Genomic DNA, 18,858 nt, shown 5'->3' with positions numbered 1-18,858 from the left:
ATTTCCTAACAAATTTGACATTTTCTGTCTTCACTGCACTATAAAAACAAGAAATGACAAATGAATTCAAATGTTGAGGAAAGAATGAACCAGAAACAGGGTCTTCTGGTTTTCCCCAGAAGCCTATCCTGAGGCAAGCATTCCAGTGCAAGTATAATAATTATTTAGAAAGTGCAAAACCAAAACAAACCAAAAAGAAACAGCCACAGTAGAATGGGGAAGTTACTGGGGAAGTAAGAAAGGCAAGGCAGCCAATAAATGATGTATTACTAAGTCAGTTACCACTGTGGGTTCCTGGAACTTACTGGTCCTGGGGACATTCTGAGAACCAGTACAAAACACACACATACACCTCGGTTATTCCACCCAGGGCAGAAAGAGCTGAGATATTTATACACCAACTTCTCTCAGGCATTGAGTGAGAGCAACCAGAGGGGCATTCATTCCCTGGCACTTCTGGCCCGCTTGCATAAGCACCAGTGGCAGTGGGTTCCAGCAATGGAGAATGCCCTAAACAAAGAAGTCCTTGAGCTGGTAAGTTTGAAGTCAAGCTGTGTGCTCAGAAGTGGTAAAGGTGAGAGGATAAAGGCAGCCCACCTACACCTGCATGTGTCACAGCAGGGTAGGAGACTTACCTTGTTAACACGTGAGAGAAATTATCTTCCGAAGAAGGATTTGTATGATTTTAGGAGGCAAATGTGAATGTTGTGATTTATTTCAAGATTACTTAAATTATAGAATATTTCTGGGGGTGTATTTGTCAAAAATAATATTCCTTTGAGGTTGTGCCTTCAGAAATAATCTGTGAAGACAAAAAGAGACTGGCAAGGTACAGTCTTTGCATAGAGTATTTCTATTCACTTTAAATTAATGCAAACTTAAATATCATCATCTTATTCTCTTTACTTTAGCATGTTAAAAGAATTACATTAATTTATTTGTGCTAAATGAGAAGGTACCCTGAATGAGAAAAAAAGGTAATGGGTTGCATGCTGAGAATAACCTATGGATTAATATTTAAAGTTTCTCAAGAGATGATGTAATAATAAAATCCCTGGGACAGAGTATAATGGCATTAGTCATAGATTTCCGGAAACGCTAATCCAATGTCTTTTAACACTGCAGGGTTTTTTATTCATAGAAATCTGTAATAATTATTGATCCAAAATATGCTTAGGTTGTATCTGATTCTTTCTTAATAGTCTATGATGGAATTGTATAATTTTTGGTATTTATTTTTTTCACTCGGGTCCATAACCACCAAATCTGATATTTTTCACTTTCAGAAGTTTCTCATAGCTCTGCAAATGTTGGAGAATTTTGAAGAATATAATTTGACAGGTTAATTTGAATGCTAAAGATTGTCATAATTTAATATTACCAGGGAGAAATGAATATTCACTTTTCCAAAAATACAGAAGGAAATGACTTACTCTTGGAGAACTTTAAAAACTAATATGCATGAATATTTTAAACTTAATGTGATTTCTATGAATCATAGCCAATATAATACTGTAAATTTATAGATTAGGGTTGAAAAGTTTTGGACTTTGGACAATCTTCACTCTTTCACATCTTCCTGGCCCAGAAATCTGAGCAACTCACCTTACTTACAAACATTTAATAGGAGAGGTGAAGTAAGTTTTCATGTTTCTAAAACTTCATTAATTGTATAAACAGTATACACATTCACCAGTACATTATGAAAATAAGCTACAAAACAATTGCAACTTAAGACACACTTAAAATAATTTAGCCAAATACTGTTCATGAAAAGGAAGGCTTGCTGTTTGCTTTCAAGCAAATCAACATTTCTTCAAGTTGTCAATATTATTCTACAAATAATTAACATTGGTTAGGGAGACTGTGTTATTGGTTCACCATAGGAAAAAGTGATAGAGAGTATCAGGTTATAGAATCTTATTATTCTGTGTCCTTTTCATTTTATTTTATTTATTTATTTATTTGTTTATTATTTATTTTTTGAGACAGAGTCTCACTCTTGTCACCCAGGCTGGAGTGCAGTGGCACAATCCTGGCTCACTGCAACCTCTGCTTCCTGGGTTCAACCAATTTTCCTGCCTCAGCCTCCCAAGTAGCCGGGATTAGAGGCACCCGCCACCATGCCTAGCTAATTTTTTTGTGTGTGTGTTTTTAGTAGAGATGGGGTTTTACCATGTTGGCCAGGCTGGTCTCGAACCCCTGACCTCAGGTGATCTGTCCGCCTCGGCCCTCCAAAGTGTTGGCATTACAGGCGTAAGACACTGCACCCAGCCTTCTGTGTCCTTTTTAAACTTAAGATTCTGATAATTTCTAATTATAGGTTCTAATAATAGAAATATGTAGTAAATTTATTCCTCTTCTTTTTAATAATCCTTGATTGCTGAATTCCTGCAAATTGTTCCTACAAAATTTGTAATCATTGTCAGTGGTGCTTGGTCAATGTACCATTGTTAAAACCAGCCTTGAAAAATAGACGACTGTTTCTATACAAGTGGTCATGCCGTTAATAATCTCTTCAGAAAGGCACTGCTACACTATTTCTATGCTATTCTGAGGAGTCCCTTGGTCAGTTAATATGTATTTCACCCATAAGGCCTCACGTCTTGGAGCTATCTCCTGAGCTGATGACCAACCTCAGGGCACAGAGTAAACCATAACAATTTGTCCCCCTAGAAGATCCTGACAAGTTGCCTAAAATGATAAACGTCCTTAATAATTACTTCATATTTTTATCCTATTCAGGCATGTAGTAGATATTCAACATATATTTGCTGAATTTGTATTTTTGTTGTTGTCACTGTTTTTAATAATAAAGAATTAGTCTCTTAAGGCCAGGAATGGTGGCTCACCCAATACCTTGGGAAGCTGAGGTGGCCCGATCGCTTGAGCTCAGGAGTTCAAGACCAGCCTGGGCAACATGGTGAAACCCTGCCTCTACAAAAAACACAAACATTAGCCGGGCGTGGTGGCACAGCCTGTAGTCCCAGCTACTTGGGAGGCTGAGGTGGGAGAATTGCTTGAGCCTGGAAGGTGGAGGTTGCAGTGAGCCGAGATCATGCCATTGCACTCCAGCCTGAGCCACAGAGTGAAAACTTGTCTCAAAAAAAAAAAAAAAAAAAAAGAAGAAGAAGAAAAAGAATGATTCTCTAGATCCAATTTACAGGAAATACAGAGGACAGACTTACACGTTAGCTACACCAAGGAATTCAACCAGCAAAGTCTAGATCATGGGAAATGTTACAGAATGAATGATCCAGTTTCGTTAACAAATTGTAAAGGGGGAGAAAAAAAGAGGCAGATAGGGAACCTACAGATTAAAAAGAAATAAAAACCATATAAAAAAAGAGGCAAAATTAAACTACAGTGTGTATGGGTGCATACTTAGGTGAGGAAACTATAAAAGAATGAGGTGATTACCATAAAAGCCAGGAGAATGGTTACTCTTAAGAGACAGGGTGCAGGGCCGGTAGAAGGTTTCTGGGGTGGTCAGGTATGATTCTTTCTTCTGACATGGATGGTAGTTACAAAGGTGTTTTGCCTTACAATAATGCATTCAACTGTAAAATCATTTTATATGATTTTCTATAGATGTGTTATACTTTTAAAAGTTTAAGAAATACACAACAAGAAATATACATATATACAGAGAATCATTAGAATGATTCTCCTTAAATAATAATTAAAATAATTAGAAGTGATGCTTTTTGAGTAGTTTTACCTGTGATTTTAATATAGCTTACCTAAGTAAACTATACAATTGCAAGTTTATACAATTCAATTTTTTTTTTCTTTTTGAGACAGTGTCTGGCTCTGTCGCTCAAGCTGGAGTGCAGTGGTGCGATCTCAGCTTACTGCAGCCTCTGCCTCCCAGACTCAAGCGATCGTCCCACTTCAGCCTCCCAAGTAGCTGGGACTACAGAAGTATGCCACCATGCCCAGCTAATTAAAAAAAATTTTTTTTTAGAGATGGGGTTTTGCCATGTTGCCCAGGCTGGTCTCAAAGTCCTGTGCTCAAGTGATCCACCTGTCTCAGCCTCCCAAAGCACCGGGATTACAGGCATAAGCCACTGTGTCTGACTACAATTTAATTTTTAATAATGGCTATACTTAACAACCAGCTCACAAAATTCCTGAAAATTTAACAATGAGTGTTAAAAATTTAACAACAGCAAGCTAAGTGTGAGCCACTTTAGCACACTCTTGTATTCATCCTAACAATTCCCCAACTTTCTTGTGCTTTTTAAATTCAGTTTTTAAAATCAAATGCATACTTGCAGTTTTAAAAATCAAATAGTTCTCCATTTTCTGATCCTCAGAGGCAACAGTTTCAAGTATTTTATCTGATTCTTTTGGTATTGACCTCCACCTCTCAAAATTAGATACCTCTTGATTTTTCAGTTTTGGACATGGCTATAGACTGAATGATTGTGTTCCCACCTCCACCGCAATTCATATATTGAAATTCTAACCTCCGGTGTGATGGTAGCGATGGGGCCTTTGGGAAGTGATTTAGGTCACTAGCGTAGAGCTCTCATGAATGGGATTAGTGCCCTCATAAGAGACCCCAGAGAGCTTACTTGCCCTTTTCTGTCATGGGAAAAGACAGCCACCTACAAGCCAGGAAGCAAGGCCTCACCAGACTCTGAATCTGCCAGTGCCTTGATTTTGGACTTCTCAGCCTCCAGAACTGTGAGAAATTTCTGTTGTTTAGAAATCGCCCTGTTTATGGTACTCTGTTATAGTAGCCTGAACAGACTAAGACAGACATCATTTATTGACTTTCCATTATGGGACGTAAGGATTAAATTCTTCTCATTCCCTACCCAGCTACACACATACACATTTCCTATCCCTCCAGGTTTCACATATGGTTATATTCTAATTTAGTTAGATCAGTAAAGGAAAATGATATTTACTGCTCAAATGTGTAATATACTATGATTATTCTTCCTTTCCAACTTTTTGGTTTTTTCCTGAAGCTAATAACTGTTCTGGGTTTCTTTTTTTCTCATTTTTTCCCTTTTGTTTGGTTTCCTAAATCCATATCCTCAGACTTTCTCTCACTTGCATAAATCTTTCATATTCAAACATATTAAGTTTATGAGTTCATCTACCTAAAAAGTCTCTTCTGGAACCATCTGGTCTGCTCCAATCTGGATTTGTTTCTCTAAGTCTGCTCAATGTCTGCTGTTTGGAGACTTTCTCATCAGGGATCCCCTGTTTCTTGGATCCCATATTCACCTTCTTTCCTTGTTTATACTTTTGTATTGGTGAAACAACATCCTCTAAAGTTTCTTGATAAATGCATATGGGAGGTAAAAATTCCTGTACTCTTGCATGTCTGAAAATGTCCTTATTCTGCCCTCAAACTCATTTAGAGTTTGCCTGGTTTTAGAATTCTAGGTAGGAAATTATTTTCCTCAGAATTATAAAGACATTGATTGCTTCAGTGTTGCTGTTGAGAAGTCTGATCTTGATTCTATACGTAAAATCAGTTTCTTCTCTCTGGAAATTTATGGGACCATTTCTTTGTCTTTGGCCCCAGTATTTTAAAATATTACAATGAAACCTTGTGGTTCTGATTTACTCCTGGAAGAGTTTAACTTTATTTTATATATTTTTTTGAAATAGGGTCTTGCTCTTTTGCCCAGGCTGGAGTGCAGTGGTGCAATCTCAGCTCACTGCAACCTCCGCCTCCTGAGCTCAAGCAATCCTCTCACCTCAGCCTCCTGAGTTGCTGGGACCACAGGTGTGTGCCACCACATCTGGCTAATTTTCATAATTAAAAATTAAATACAAAATTAAATTAAACATGGTTTTGCCATATTGCCCAGGCTGGTCTCGAACCCAGGCTCAAGTGATCCACCTGCTTCAGCCTCCCAAAGTGCTGGGATGACAAGTGTGAGCCACTGTGCCTGGCCTTGACTTCCTTAACTTTAAATTCAAACCTTTGAGGCTTTAAAATCCAAAACGATTAGAATTTTCATACACACACATACATATAACCATGCTGTTCTTTTTTCTTTTCTTTTCTTTTCTTTTTTGAGACAGAGTTTCACTGGTTGCCCAGGCTGGAATGCAATGGCGTGATCTCGGCTCACTGCAACCACTGCCTCCCAGGTTCAAGCGATTCTCCTGCCTCAGCCTCCCAAGTAGCTGGGATTACAGGCATGCACCACCATGCCCAGCTAATTTTGAATTTTTAGTAGAGACGGGGTTTCTCCATGTTCGTCAGGCTGGTCTCGAACTCCCAACCTCAGGTGATCCACCCACCTTGGCCTCCCAAAGTGCTGGGATTACAAGTGTGAGCCACTGCGCCCAGCCAACCATGCTGTTCTTATTTCATGAAGGCAGTATCTTTTCTTATATCTTATTAGTGGTCTGTTTTTTTTTGTTTTTTTTGTTTTTTTGAGGTTTCTATATTTGGATCATTTGTTTCCTTCAAGTTTTCTCCTCTGTTTGCTTCTCTGTCTTTCATGCCACAAGCTTTCCTCAGATGTCCAGTGATGGCTGGTTGTCTGTGCTTATTTGTTTCTTATTATTTTATTTATTTTTTTGAGACGGAGTCTCACTCTGTCGCCCAGGCTGAAGTGCAGTGGCGTGATCTCAGCTCACTGCAACCTCTATCTCCTGGGTTCAAGTGATTCTCGTGCCTCAGCCTCCCAAGTAGCTGGGACTACAGGCGCATGCCACCACACCCAGCTAATTTTTTGAATTTTTAGTAGAGACAGGGTTTTGCCATGTTGGCCAGGCTGGTCTTGAACTCCTGACCTCAGGTGATCCACCCACCTCAGCCTCCCAAAGCGCTGGGATTACTGGTGTGAGCCACCGCGCCCAGCCATCTGTGCTTATTTATAAGTGGGGAGCCAAAAAAACAAGATTGGAGGCTCTGTGTAGTTGGCTACACAGAAGCTATAGGCTTCCCTGCCTAGTTGGGCCATGAGTTGTAAGACTCCCTTCATACCAGTATTTTGAAGTCTTTTCCCTTGTTGGCCAGACTCTCCAGAGAAGTCTCTTCTAAATTTCATGGAGGGTGTAACCCTAACGGCCAGTATTTTGAGTGCCTGGTAGGAGAAGAAGGCAGGAGCCTCAACATTCAATATGTCAACTTTTGCTTAACTGCTGTTCTCAGGACAGTACCTTGGCCCCTAGCTGTCCCTTATGTTTTCCAGTTCAGAGAACTTTTGCTTTGCTCTCTCTAGACAAAAAAGTGTCCAGTTTTGTGCCCAAGTGAAGGAGAAGCAGTTGCCTGACTGCAAGGTGGTTATATTAGTCTCCTAGGTATTTGCAGTAACAAAATACTCCAAAGTGGATGACTTAACACAACAGCAATTTATTGTCTCCCAGTTCTGGAGGCTGGAAGTCCACGATCAAGGTGTCTGCAGGGCCATGTTCCCCCTGAAACCTGCAGAGGAGACTCTTTCCCTGCCTCTGTGTAGTGTGTGGTGGTTTGCTGGCAATCTTTGACATCCCTCGGCTTCAAAGTGTGGAACTCCAGTCTCTTTATCGTTACATGGTGTTCTCCCCGTGGGTCTTTGTTTTTACATGGCTGTCTTCTTATAAGGACAACAGTCATATTGGATTAGGGGCCCAACGTACTCTAGTATGACCTCATCTTAATGAATTACATCTGCAACAACCCTATCTCCAAATAAGGTCACATTCTAAAGTACTGGGGGTTAGGACTTCAACATATTTTTTAGAGGAGGATTGGAGGGATGAGAGGTGGCGGGGTAGTCACAATTCAACTCCTAACAGTGGGGAAGGAATTTGGTGCTGTAACTGCTTGTTAAACAGATTTTCAACCAACTCTTTCTACTTCACCCCTCACTTCCAAAGGTTACCTGCTGTTGCCAATTCCTGAGTCTTCTAGGTGGTTCCCTCACTGTAAACTGATTTGCTTCTTAGTTGTTTTTCAACACCAGTTTAAAACTCAGTTTTCTCAGATCTGCTATTCAACCAGCACTCATTTAAAAGCTTTCTGACTGACAAGATGTTGCTACTGTTTTCTCTGATTTCTCTTCTTCATCAAGGTTTAGGCTCTAAAAAAATCTCCTTACTGTTATTGAAGTGGGGTTTGAAGGGGGAAAGAGACTTCGATGCTCAAGCCAGCATTTTCAGCCAGAAGTTCTCCTACATGTATCTTCCTTCTCTCCCTCTCAAATGGCACCTTTTTTCTTAATTCTCTCACATTTCAAACCACAACAAAACATTTAAGGAAAAAATGTTCTCTAATCTCTATATATGTAAATAATGGAGGGGTTGAGGGAGAGATGACGATAGGGAGAGAGAGAACCAAATTTGGCAGATTCAAAGCCCATACTCTATCATAGCACTCTGCCTCCATGAAGTATAAACAAACATCAATATCACACCACTCAAAGAGCAAACGGCTCAAAAGCAATATGACAATGCATATAAACAGCTATAAAAATGTTTAAAATCTCTGATGTAAGTAGTACCACTCTCAAGATTTTAGCCTAAGCCTATAATGAAACATAATGAAGTGACAACATGGACTCTGGCTTAGGAGAAACCAGTAGACCAAATATCCTGAAAAAAACCAACCCATTGTAAAAACCATAGAAATTCTAGATAAAATGCAAAAACATCTTTTAAAAGGCATAATTGAGCTTGTAAGGAGGAAAAATCCTCAGGAGTGAAAAATAAAGAGAAAGCTACACACTAGCAAGGTAAATGACTGAAGCCCTGGGCACTTGTGTCAACACCAGGGACCTAAAGTTTCGGGTTTTTTTTTTTTTTTAGATGCAGTTTCTCTCCTATTGCCCAGGCTGGAGTGCAATAGCACAATCTCGGCTCACTGCAAATTCCGCCTCCTGGGTTCCAGCGATTCTCCTGCCTCAGCCTCATGAGTAGCTGGGATTACAGGCCCCCACCACTACACCTGACTAATTTTTGTATTTTAGTAGAGACGGGGTTTCACCATGTTGGTCAGGCTGGTCTTGAACTCCTTACCTCAGGTGATCCACCTGCCTCGGTCTCCCAAAGTGCTGGGATTACAGGCATGAGCCACCACTGCGCCTGGCCGTGTTTTGATTTTAATGACCTCAGGTGTGTAGAAGACAAGTTCTTGTGCTCAGGGAAAGTAGGGGGTTGAAAATGAGACCTCTACATAAAGTCAGACCCTCAAAGGACAGTAAGGTAAAAAGAAATGTAAGTAGAGAAAGAACATGGGAGAGACAGTCTTCTTCAGTGTAACTGAGAAACACAAAATACGAAGAGAACATCTTCAAAGTTGTCAGAGAAAAAAAAGAGATCATTTAAAAGGAATAACAATTAGACTGGAGGCAGCAGCCAGAAGACAGTGGAACAAGACTTTGCATTGCAGAGAGAAAACCATAGCCAATGTAGAATTTGACACCTACCTAAATTACATATTTAAGAATAGGGGCAAAATGAGGACATTTTCAGAAAACCAAAAACGGAAAGAGTAATTATTACCAAAAGATGCTCCTTAAAGGAGCTTTTAAGAATACACATCAGGATAAAGAAAAACGATCTCAGAAGGAAAGTCTGAGATTAACAATAATAATATCTAAGCTGGAAGTTAAAAACAAGATAGTGCTAAAATATTAGATATAGCAATAACCTGTAAGACAAAAGGATGGTGATTAGCATTCTTAGTTTGGGAGGAGAGTGGAGCTATTGATAACTTTAGATTGTAAGTGCACGTGCCAAAATTTACACATAATCACTAAGAATAAAAACAGAGTTGGCCAGGCGCGGTGGATCATGCCTGTAATCCCACCACTTTGGGAGGCTGAGGCAGGAGGATCGCTTGAGGCCAGGAGTTTTGAGACCAGCCTGGCCAACATGGTGAAACCCTGCCTCTACTAAAAATATTTTTTAAAATTAGCTGTGCATGGTGGCGCATGCATGTGATCCCAGCTACTCGGGACACTAGGAAGGAGAATCGCTCGACCCTGGGAGGCGGAGGTTGCAGTGAGCTGAGATCGAGTCACTGCACTCCAGCCTGGGTGACAAAGCAAGACACCGTCTCAAAAACAACAACAACAAACCCAGAGTATATAACTTCCAAAATAGTAGGGGGAAAAATGTAGAATTGAAATCTGAAAGAAAACAGGAACGGCAGGGGAAAGAAAAAGAAAATGCAGGAGAGATAGCACAAAATAAAATGGTAAAAATAACTCCAAATATGTTAGCAATTAATTAACATTGCAATAAAGTATAAATGAATTAAACTCACCAGTTAAAGATGTCCTGGGATTGAATTAAAACAAAAACAATCTAGATATTTGCAGTATCCTAGAGAAAACCTAAAACACAAAGACAGTGTATTTGACATTATATCAGAATGATTGATGTTATCTGTTGTAGCAAATAACTCCTAAGATTATTGGGACTTAACACAACAAAGTTTATTTCTTGCTCACATTACAGTTCATCAAGTCAGGCTGCTGCTCTGGCTGTCTCTTCTTCAATCAGTCATAGGATGAAGGAGAATAGTAATCTGGAATCCTTCAATCCTGCTCCTACCACCATGGAGTTCTTTGCCTCCAGCCACAGGAACGAGAGGAAGGAGAGAGGGAGAATAGAAGACCACATTTATTTTAGGGGCCAAGGCGAGAAGTGGTATACATCACTTCTGCTCACATTCCTCTAGCCAGAAGTCAGTTCACAGGGTCCCAACATAGCTGCAAAAAATGCTGGGAAATGTGTTCTCAGGAAGAGAAAATGAAGTCAGTGAGCATCTAGCCAGTTTCTGACACATGAAAAGGTTGAAAATTTAAAAAGATGGAAAGGGATATGCCAGGCAGACACTAACCAGAACGCTAGAGTAGCTCTGTTCACATGAGACAAAATAGTCTTCCAGCCGGGCGCGGTGGTTCACGCCTGTAATCCCAGCACTCTGGGAGGCTGATGCATGTGGATCACCTGGGGTCAGGAGTTCAAGACCAGCCTGGCCAAAATGGTGAAACTCTGCCTCTACTAAAAATGTTTTTTAAAATTAGCTGGGCATGGTGGTGCATGCCTGTGATCCCAGGTACTCGGGAGGCTAGCAAGGAGAATCACTCGAACCCAGGAGGTGGAGGTTGTGGTGAGCTATGATTGAGCCACTGTACTCCAGCCTGGGTGACAGAGCAAGACTCCGTCTCAAAAAACAAACAAACAAACAAACAAACAAACAAAAAAGTCTTCCAAGCAAAATGCATTATTAGGAATAAAGGGACCAGGAGTGGTGGCTCATGCCTATAATTCCAGTACTTTGGGAAGCTGAGGGAAGATGAGGCGGGAGGATCACTTGAGCCACTGTGTCCGGCCGAATGCACATTTTTTCTTAAGAGTACAAGAAACATTTATGAAAATGGACAATGTACTTGGCTGTAAAGCAAGTCTCAACAAGCTTCCCAGAATCAGTATCATACAAATCATACTCTCCGATTATAGTGCAATTATGCTAAAAATAAATAACAAAAAAAAACCCAAAAGAAGACTGTGTATGAAAATGTTCATTCTAACGTTAATTACCTGTAGTAGTAAAAAAAAAAATAGAAACAACTGAAGTATCCAATGATATGAGTATGGCTAGATAAATTATGCTTTATCAATTCAATGGGCTATTGTATACCCATTAAATTATTTTTAAGTGGATTATGTTTAAGATATAAGTGAAAAGTGACCGGGCATGGTGGCTCATGCCTGTAATCCCAGCACTTTGGGAAGCCAAGGCAGGCGATCATCTGAGGTCATGAGTTCAAGACCAGCCTGACCAACATGGAGAAACCCTGTCTCTACTAAAAATACAAAATTAGCCAGGCGGGTGGTGCATGCCTGTAATCCCAGCTGCTTAGGAGGCTGAGGCAGGAGAATTGCTTGAACCCGGTAGGCAGAGGTTGCAGTGAGCCAAGATCATGCCATTGCACTCCAGCCTGGGCAACAAGAGCATAGCTCCATCACAAAAAAAAAAAAAAAAAAAAAGGTATAAGTGAAAAGTTTAAATCTATATGTTAGCTATTATTACAACTATGTGAAAAATATGTGTGCATCTAGACAGATTAGAAAGGTATAAGCAAATTAAAACAGTTGTTATATTATGGTGATGGGATTATGTGTAATTCTACTTTCAAAAAGATTTTCTGTGATGTGGTTATATTGTTTAATGTGAGTTAAAAGAATTGATAGAAGACATGATCTCTGGAGCAGAAGCTAGTTGTACCTTAATATCCACTACCACTTCTTTTATGACAACAGAATTTTAGTTGGGTACATACATGCCCCAAACAAAAATACATTTCCCAGACTGTCCTGGAGCTAGATGTTACGATGAGACAAAGTGATAGCTAATGAAATATGAGAAATGGGAATCCTGAAACATAAAGAGTATGTCCTTCCTTTGTCTTTTCCCTCCATCTTGCTACCTAAAATCTTCGTTTGTTATTACACACACTACAGATGGAGTCTGATATGCATTTAATCAGATGAGAGACTACAACCCAAATTAATGAATGAAAACATGTGTGACTCATGAGGACAAATAGCTGTTTTTCTATTCAACCAGTGTCCAGTACACGCTCTGAAAACAAGGGGATTATCACTCCATTTGTGAACATCAAATGACAATGCATTAATATCAAAGAGAGAACATTTATGTTAAATATATTCCAGTGAGAATCATACACATTTACTCCAATATTCTTTATCATGTAAGAGAATATTTTAGCAGAGAATGAGATCCTTTTTATAGGCTGCCGTGCCTGAATTAGATCAGCAATCAACCTACACATTTTAAATGTTAAGTAAAATTAAAAATTGAATCTTTGAAGTTCAATAAATTATTGCACTTTAATTATCACAGCCTCTGTGTAAAGTTTGATATAATCCAACAGCCTGGATCACAAAAGAAATCAATAATTTATACTATATTAGGAATGACAATTTACCAATTGAAAATGAAATTGATAAATATTACTCCAAACAGACTTGATACTTGAAAAATATCCAAAGTAGATTAAAGCAGATGCAGCATTCTGTCTCAGGTGCTTCAATGCTCAATAATGATTAGTTATGCCATGTCATGCCTCCCGTAGCAATAAATCCATTATTACTTTTATTATAATTCAGAATAGGTCATTCACAAGCTGTTCTGTAAAAATGAATTTCAACTTAAAAAATATACTAGAAGCTGACTCAAAAGGAGCCTTTCATTCTATGAATTCTAATATTTATGCTAAGCATGGTCTGTTTAGATATTTGTTTAAATGAAGGAAAATCAAAATCGAATAAAAGTCCCAGGGACTAATCTCTTGAACAAAACTGTATACTGCTAGTTCAAGGGCATCTAATAGAAATAATTTGTTTAGATTAAAATTCTGTCAGTAAAAGAATTTGTTCCTATGGCAATTCAAAAAGGCTTAAAATATGTCACATTTAGTTAAGAGAGCATACTCAGGACTTATTCTATGTTATTTTCCTTTATTACTCATACTCATCATTTATAGACAGACAAGCAGATTGTTAAACAACTTTGGTTTTCTGTCAATTAACTGTGCATTATCATGATGGAGAATCACCAACTGCCAAGTTTTGATACCAGGAAAATGAGTCCTTTTCTTTCTTTTTCCAGCTGATGCTCTGACATAGATTCCTTAGTTTTCACAAAGTCAAAAGATGGAGTGGAGATGACAGTTATCCTTTGTACCTGATGGGTCCGTTTTTGGTTCCTAGGCAGAATTATCAATAAAAGTAGGAAGTATTATATATTTGGTTTTTACTACTTTATATTTTAATATTTGACTATATTTATCCTCATCTCAAAATATTTACAGCGATTTTTTAAATTACAAATACATGAATACATGTCTGTTGTAAATTCCTATGATGTAAAAGTATACTGAGGCAGACTTTATATAGCATAGTTCTTAATAAATTTAGATAGAAATGACTTCCATTTTGAGAAAACCACCATCAGAGATGTGCTGAATCAACAGTGTGAACATACAGAGAAAATAATTTTTTTGCCAACTCGTGCTGATATGGAGTCAAAACAGCTGGTTTTTATCAGAATTGCTACCAATATTAAGAATTTTTAAAAAATATTACCAAGATGAAATTCGCTTTATACTATCCATGATAAATGTGTCAAATGTGTTTCAGCCTTGAACTTTAGATTAGGAAAATTTCATTTACGTAAGTACAGCTACTTTACAGACAGTTTGAATATTGTCCAAAACAATGAATTCAGTACAAGTTAAACTTACAGTCACCTCAGAAGTATTTTTTTCTTTTGCCAAATACACCTTTCTCATTTTCTCAACTTTCATTTGAGCTTGCTTGGACCGGCGACCCAGAAATTTAACTTGATTTTGCTGTTTGTAGGGCCAATACAGAGGTTGGACAGTTAAGGATGGACCCCTAGAAAATGTTTGTATTAAAAACAGAAAAATCACACAGAATAAAATTTAAATGCAAAGCAAGTTCCAAATTTTATTAAAGCTTTCTCTAGCAAATATATCATAAACCTCAGCAACATTGGAGCAGCATTTCATGTAAGCTTTTAGGTTAAAGTTATCATTTCTGCTTGAGTTTACATAGCATAGTTCTTTATCTGGCACTTATGAAGGTGTACACATGATGATATTGACAGCAATGATGATAAAAATTATAAAACCTGTTATCAATTTAAAATCAGCTTTCCTAGAAAATACTGTGTAGTAGCCATTTGAATCTTATTTTTTTACACCATATACTAACACAAAAAAGTATTACATTTCGGCCAGGCGCGGTGGCTCATGCCTGTAATCCCAGCACTTTGGGAGGCCGAGGCAAGCAGATCACCTGACGTCAGGAGTTTGAGACCAGCCTGGCCAACATGGTGAAACCCTGTCTCTACTAAAAAAAAAATACAAAAATTAGCTGGGTGTGGTGGCAGGTGCCTTTAATCCCAGCTACTTGGGAGGCCAAGGCGGGTGGATCACGAGGTCAGGAGATCGAGACCATCCTGGCTAACACGGTGAAACCCCGTCTCTACCGAAAATACAAAAAATTAGCCGGGCATGGAGGCGGGCGCCTGTAGTCCCAGCTACTCTGGAGGCTGAGGCAGGAGAATGGCGTGAACTCGGGAGGCAGAGCTTGCAGTGAGCAGAGATCGCGCCACTGCACTCCAGCCTGGGCGACAGAGTGAGACTCCGTCTCAAAAAAAAAAGTATTACATTTCATAATGGTTGGACAAACAAGCTGTTTTTGTCAGTGCTGGATCAGATGCTATGTCCATAATCTCCCTGTCCTTACTATTATAAGGCACATAGACTCAACTTTCAACTGCCAGCATCTGCATCACTCAGTCTGAAAACTTTCTTTGAAAAGAAAAGCCCGGCGGCACGGTGGCTCACGCCTGTAATCCCAGCACTTTGGGAGGCTGAGGTGGGCAGATCATCTGAGGTCGGGAGTTCGAGACCAACCTGACCAGCATGGAAAAACCCTGTCTCTACTAAAAATACAAAATTAGTCAGGTGTGGTGGCTCATGCCTGTAATCCCAGCTACTCAGGAAGGCTGAGGCAGGAGAATCGCTTGAACCCGGGAGGCGCAGGTTGCGGTGAGCCGACATCGCGCCACCACACTCCAGCGTGGGCAATAAGAGCAAAACTCGGTCTAAAAAAAAAGAAAGAAAAGAAAAAAGCTCATGTGCAGGGAAGGTCAAAAGTGCCTGAGAATTAATATGTCCCTTCCTAAGCAACCCTTAACCAATGACTGATGGGTGTTGATGTATCAATACTGTAATTCCCTTGCCCCCTGTGGGATAATTCTAAGTTGCATGTTCTACATTGGCTCTCACATTCCCAGGGGGGATTAAGCTCCAGTTACCCACAGTGGTAACTTGCTTGCTAACACACACTGTTTTGGCTGCCTTCCACTTTTCTACCCTCTCCCTTCAGTTGTTCCTAAGATCACCTCCCAAATCTCTGTCTCAGGGTTTGCTTCTGGGAGATGCTAAACTACAACTGCATTCAAAGACGGCTTTATGCAAGTATTCTTTCTATTCAATTGATTAATAATTTGGCTACTTATTTGGCTCTGAAATGACTTATTCTTGGATACTCAGTAGGATAAATCCAAATAGCAGGGAGATTGGGGTTATATATGGTGGCAGAGAAAATTACATCATTTATTTGACCTTGGTGGTAATAGGGTTAAATTCTATACTCAGTGCTCATATGGATGAGTTAGAGAAAATCTATTTCATGACAGACTGTGCCCTAAACCAGGCCATCTGTCTGGCAAATGTATAGCCTTGATCATAAAATATATGGGTTAAATTATGTTATTGGGTCAGAATCACTCATCTCTACTCCTGAAAAAAAAACCCAGCGTGTTTTCTTGACAGTGGGTCATCAGTGTCTTCTTCAGGCACAAAGGGAGTATTTTTCATTTCAATTATAAGAGTGTGAAAATAGATTACCAGTAGGTCCTCTTACATATTATTATCTCTTTCTTCTTTTAAGAAAGCAGCTAATTTGTAAATAAGATGGGCTAAGTGAGGCTTAGTAATGGAAAGAGAAAAGGAATATAATGGGAGTGGTTATATTCTGTCCATGTTGTTTCAGATCATAATACATCTATTTTGCTACAACATCCATTTCTACAATGTGAACTGGCTCACATGCTATTGGTAAAAAGGGGAATGACGTTACTCTAATTTATATGCAATTTATCTTAGGCAAGGGGAGCCATAGTAGCAAGAATAGAATTATAACCTTCAGCAAAAAAGGAAAAAGCCCTTAGTTCTGTGCTGTATGGGCAAGGGTAGTCCTTTTGGCTGTATTCATGAAAACAAAAATGAGCACCTGCATCAAGTGCTGCCTTCCCAGAGAGGCACACCCCACCCCCAACTCACCCTCGCTGCCCTTCACCCTACTCCTCGCCTACCCCCACTCCGGCCTTGGATGGCTCCTGGTTCTTGGCAGATCGCACTGCCTCTCATGTCCACTTAAAAGGCAACCATGCAGCCGGGCACTGTGGCTCACACTTGTAATCCCAGCACTGTGGGAGGCTGAGGTGGGCAGATCACAAGATCAGGAGTTCGAGACCAGCCTGGCCAATATGGTGAAAATCAGTCTCTACTAAAAATACCAAAATTAGCCGGGCATGGTGGCGGGCAGCTGTAATCCCAGCTACTCGGGAGGCTGAGGCAGGAGAATCGCTTGAACCCAGGAGGCGGAGGTTGCAGTAAGCTGAGATTGCGCCATTGCACTCCAGCCTGGGGAACAGAGTGAGACTCCGTCTCAAAAAAAAAAAAAAAGGCAACCACGCTGGCCCAGGGTCCCACTTCCATGTGCACTGTCTCCATGCCCACTAACTGCTCTAATGAAAGAGTTGCCAGCATCTCCACTGTATGGTTGTTCATTTTTTATATTTTCTGTGGCAGCCTCCAGCTACACTGAGTTGCCTGTCTGGTGGTACAAGTCATCTCCCCAAGTACAAATTGTCCTTTTTGTTGGTGCTGTGTTTACAAAGTTGCATATGTTTTGAGCAATCTGCCCCAACTCTATTTTTCCCATATATCCTATTATCTTTAGTGAGCTATCTGGCAGAATGTGAACATTTTCAGATATACCCCTAGTATTGTAACCCAGAGAAGAATCTGTTTTACCTGTTTTCAGAAACAATCCGTAGCTGGTGCTTATGGATCTCTTGCGTTACTGGTCTCTGTAATAGAAACTTCATTTCATTTCGTAGACGGTTTGAGATTACTCCAGACTCTGAATAATGAACTATGTCATACATTAGTGTTGTCCTGGGAATACTTTCAAGATTTAATTTGCACCAGCTGTTATTTCTGCCACCAGAAAACGCAGGGGCCTCATCGAAAAAACTGCGATACTGTAAGGAAAAAACAATTAAGAACGATTAGTTGGCCAGGTGTGGTGGCTCACACCTGTAATCCCACAACTTTGGGAGGCTGAGGTGGGTGGATCACCTGAAGTCAGGAGTTCCAGACCAGCCTGGCCAACATGGTGAAAACCCATCTCTACTAAAAATACAAAAATTAGCCAGGCATGGTGGCGTGCGCGGGTAGTTCCAGCTACTTGGGAGGCTGAGGCAGGAGAATTGCTTGAACCCGGGAGGCGGAGGTTGTGGTGAGCCAAGATCGCGCCACTGCACTCCAGCCTGGTTGACAGAGTGACTCCATCTCAATTAAAAAAAAAAAAAAAGAAAGAAAGAAAAAGAAAAAGAGAAACAAAATGAATAGTTGGCCAGGTGCGGTGGCTCACACCTGTAAGCCCAGCACTTTGGCAGGCTGAGGCTGTTGGGTCACTTGAGGTCGGGAGTTCGAGACCAGCCTGGCCAACATGGTGAAACCTGATAGCATCAAGAGATACACCTAATGTAAATGACGAGTCAATGAGTGCAGCACACCAACACGGCACATGTATACATATGTACCAACCTGCATGTTGTGCACATGTACCCTAGAACTTAAAGTATAATAATAAAAAAAATCCAAAAATTAGCCAGGCATGGTGGCGCATACCTGTAGTCCCAGCTACTTGGGAGGCTGAGGCAGGAGGATCACCTGAGCCCAGGAGGCAGAGGTTGCAGTGAGCCGAGAGTGCACCACTGCACTCCAGCTGGGGTGACAGAGTAAGATCCTGTCTCAAAAAAAAAAAAAAAAAAAATTGATTGGTTGTGGGTGCTCTAAAAGTTTTTAGACACATTTCTCATGGTTCCATTCAAATGTCACTTCATCCAAAAGGCGTTCTTTGATCCCATCTCTGAACTTTATTGGGATCTCTCTTCTATGACTCTTATTACTGACTACTCAATGTTTTAGTCATCTGTGTATGACTTAGCTCCCTTATTGGAAGGCAGGAGCT

General features: G+C 40.0%; 2 protein-coding genes across 5 annotated transcripts in view; one reads left to right on the top strand and one right to left on the bottom strand.

The window, feature by feature from the left end:
* The first annotated feature begins 376 nt into the window (after nucleotides 1-376).
* APOO (apolipoprotein O) overlaps nucleotides 377-18,858 on the top strand; it is a 115,627-nt gene continuing 97,145 nt past the window's right edge. For 2 of the 4 annotated variants that reach the window (XM_033195497.1, XM_033195492.1), the window contains exon 1: nucleotides 388-534. In XM_033195497.1, the coding sequence (XP_033051388.1) occupies nucleotides 499-534 (36 nt within the window). In that variant the 5' untranslated portion in view covers nucleotides 388-498. Of the gene's footprint in view, nucleotides 535-18,858 lie in introns of all 4 variants that reach the window. The other 2 variants (XM_033195465.1, XM_033195505.1) reach the window with 2 other exon arrangements.
* The window catches only part of CUNHXorf58 (chromosome unknown CXorf58 homolog), a 32,083-nt gene continuing 26,663 nt past the window's right edge, over nucleotides 13,439-18,858 (bottom strand). The window contains exons 7-9 of the mRNA XM_033195453.1: nucleotides 17,634-17,863; nucleotides 14,244-14,397; nucleotides 13,439-13,706 (exon numbers count right to left, since the gene is read on the bottom strand). Of these exons, the coding sequence (XP_033051344.1) occupies nucleotides 13,647-13,706; nucleotides 14,244-14,397; nucleotides 17,634-17,863 (444 nt within the window). The 3' untranslated portion in view covers nucleotides 13,439-13,646. The remainder of the gene's footprint in view (nucleotides 13,707-14,243; nucleotides 14,398-17,633; nucleotides 17,864-18,858) is intronic.

This window comes from Trachypithecus francoisi, unplaced genomic scaffold (genome assembly GCF_009764315.1).
Source record: "Trachypithecus francoisi isolate TF-2019V2 unplaced genomic scaffold, Tfra_2.0 Contig01603, whole genome shotgun sequence".
NCBI lineage: Eukaryota > Metazoa > Chordata > Mammalia > Primates > Cercopithecidae > Trachypithecus > Trachypithecus francoisi.
The sequence above is the reverse complement of the archived record's forward strand: the minus strand, read 5'-3'. Positions and strand labels throughout refer to the sequence as shown.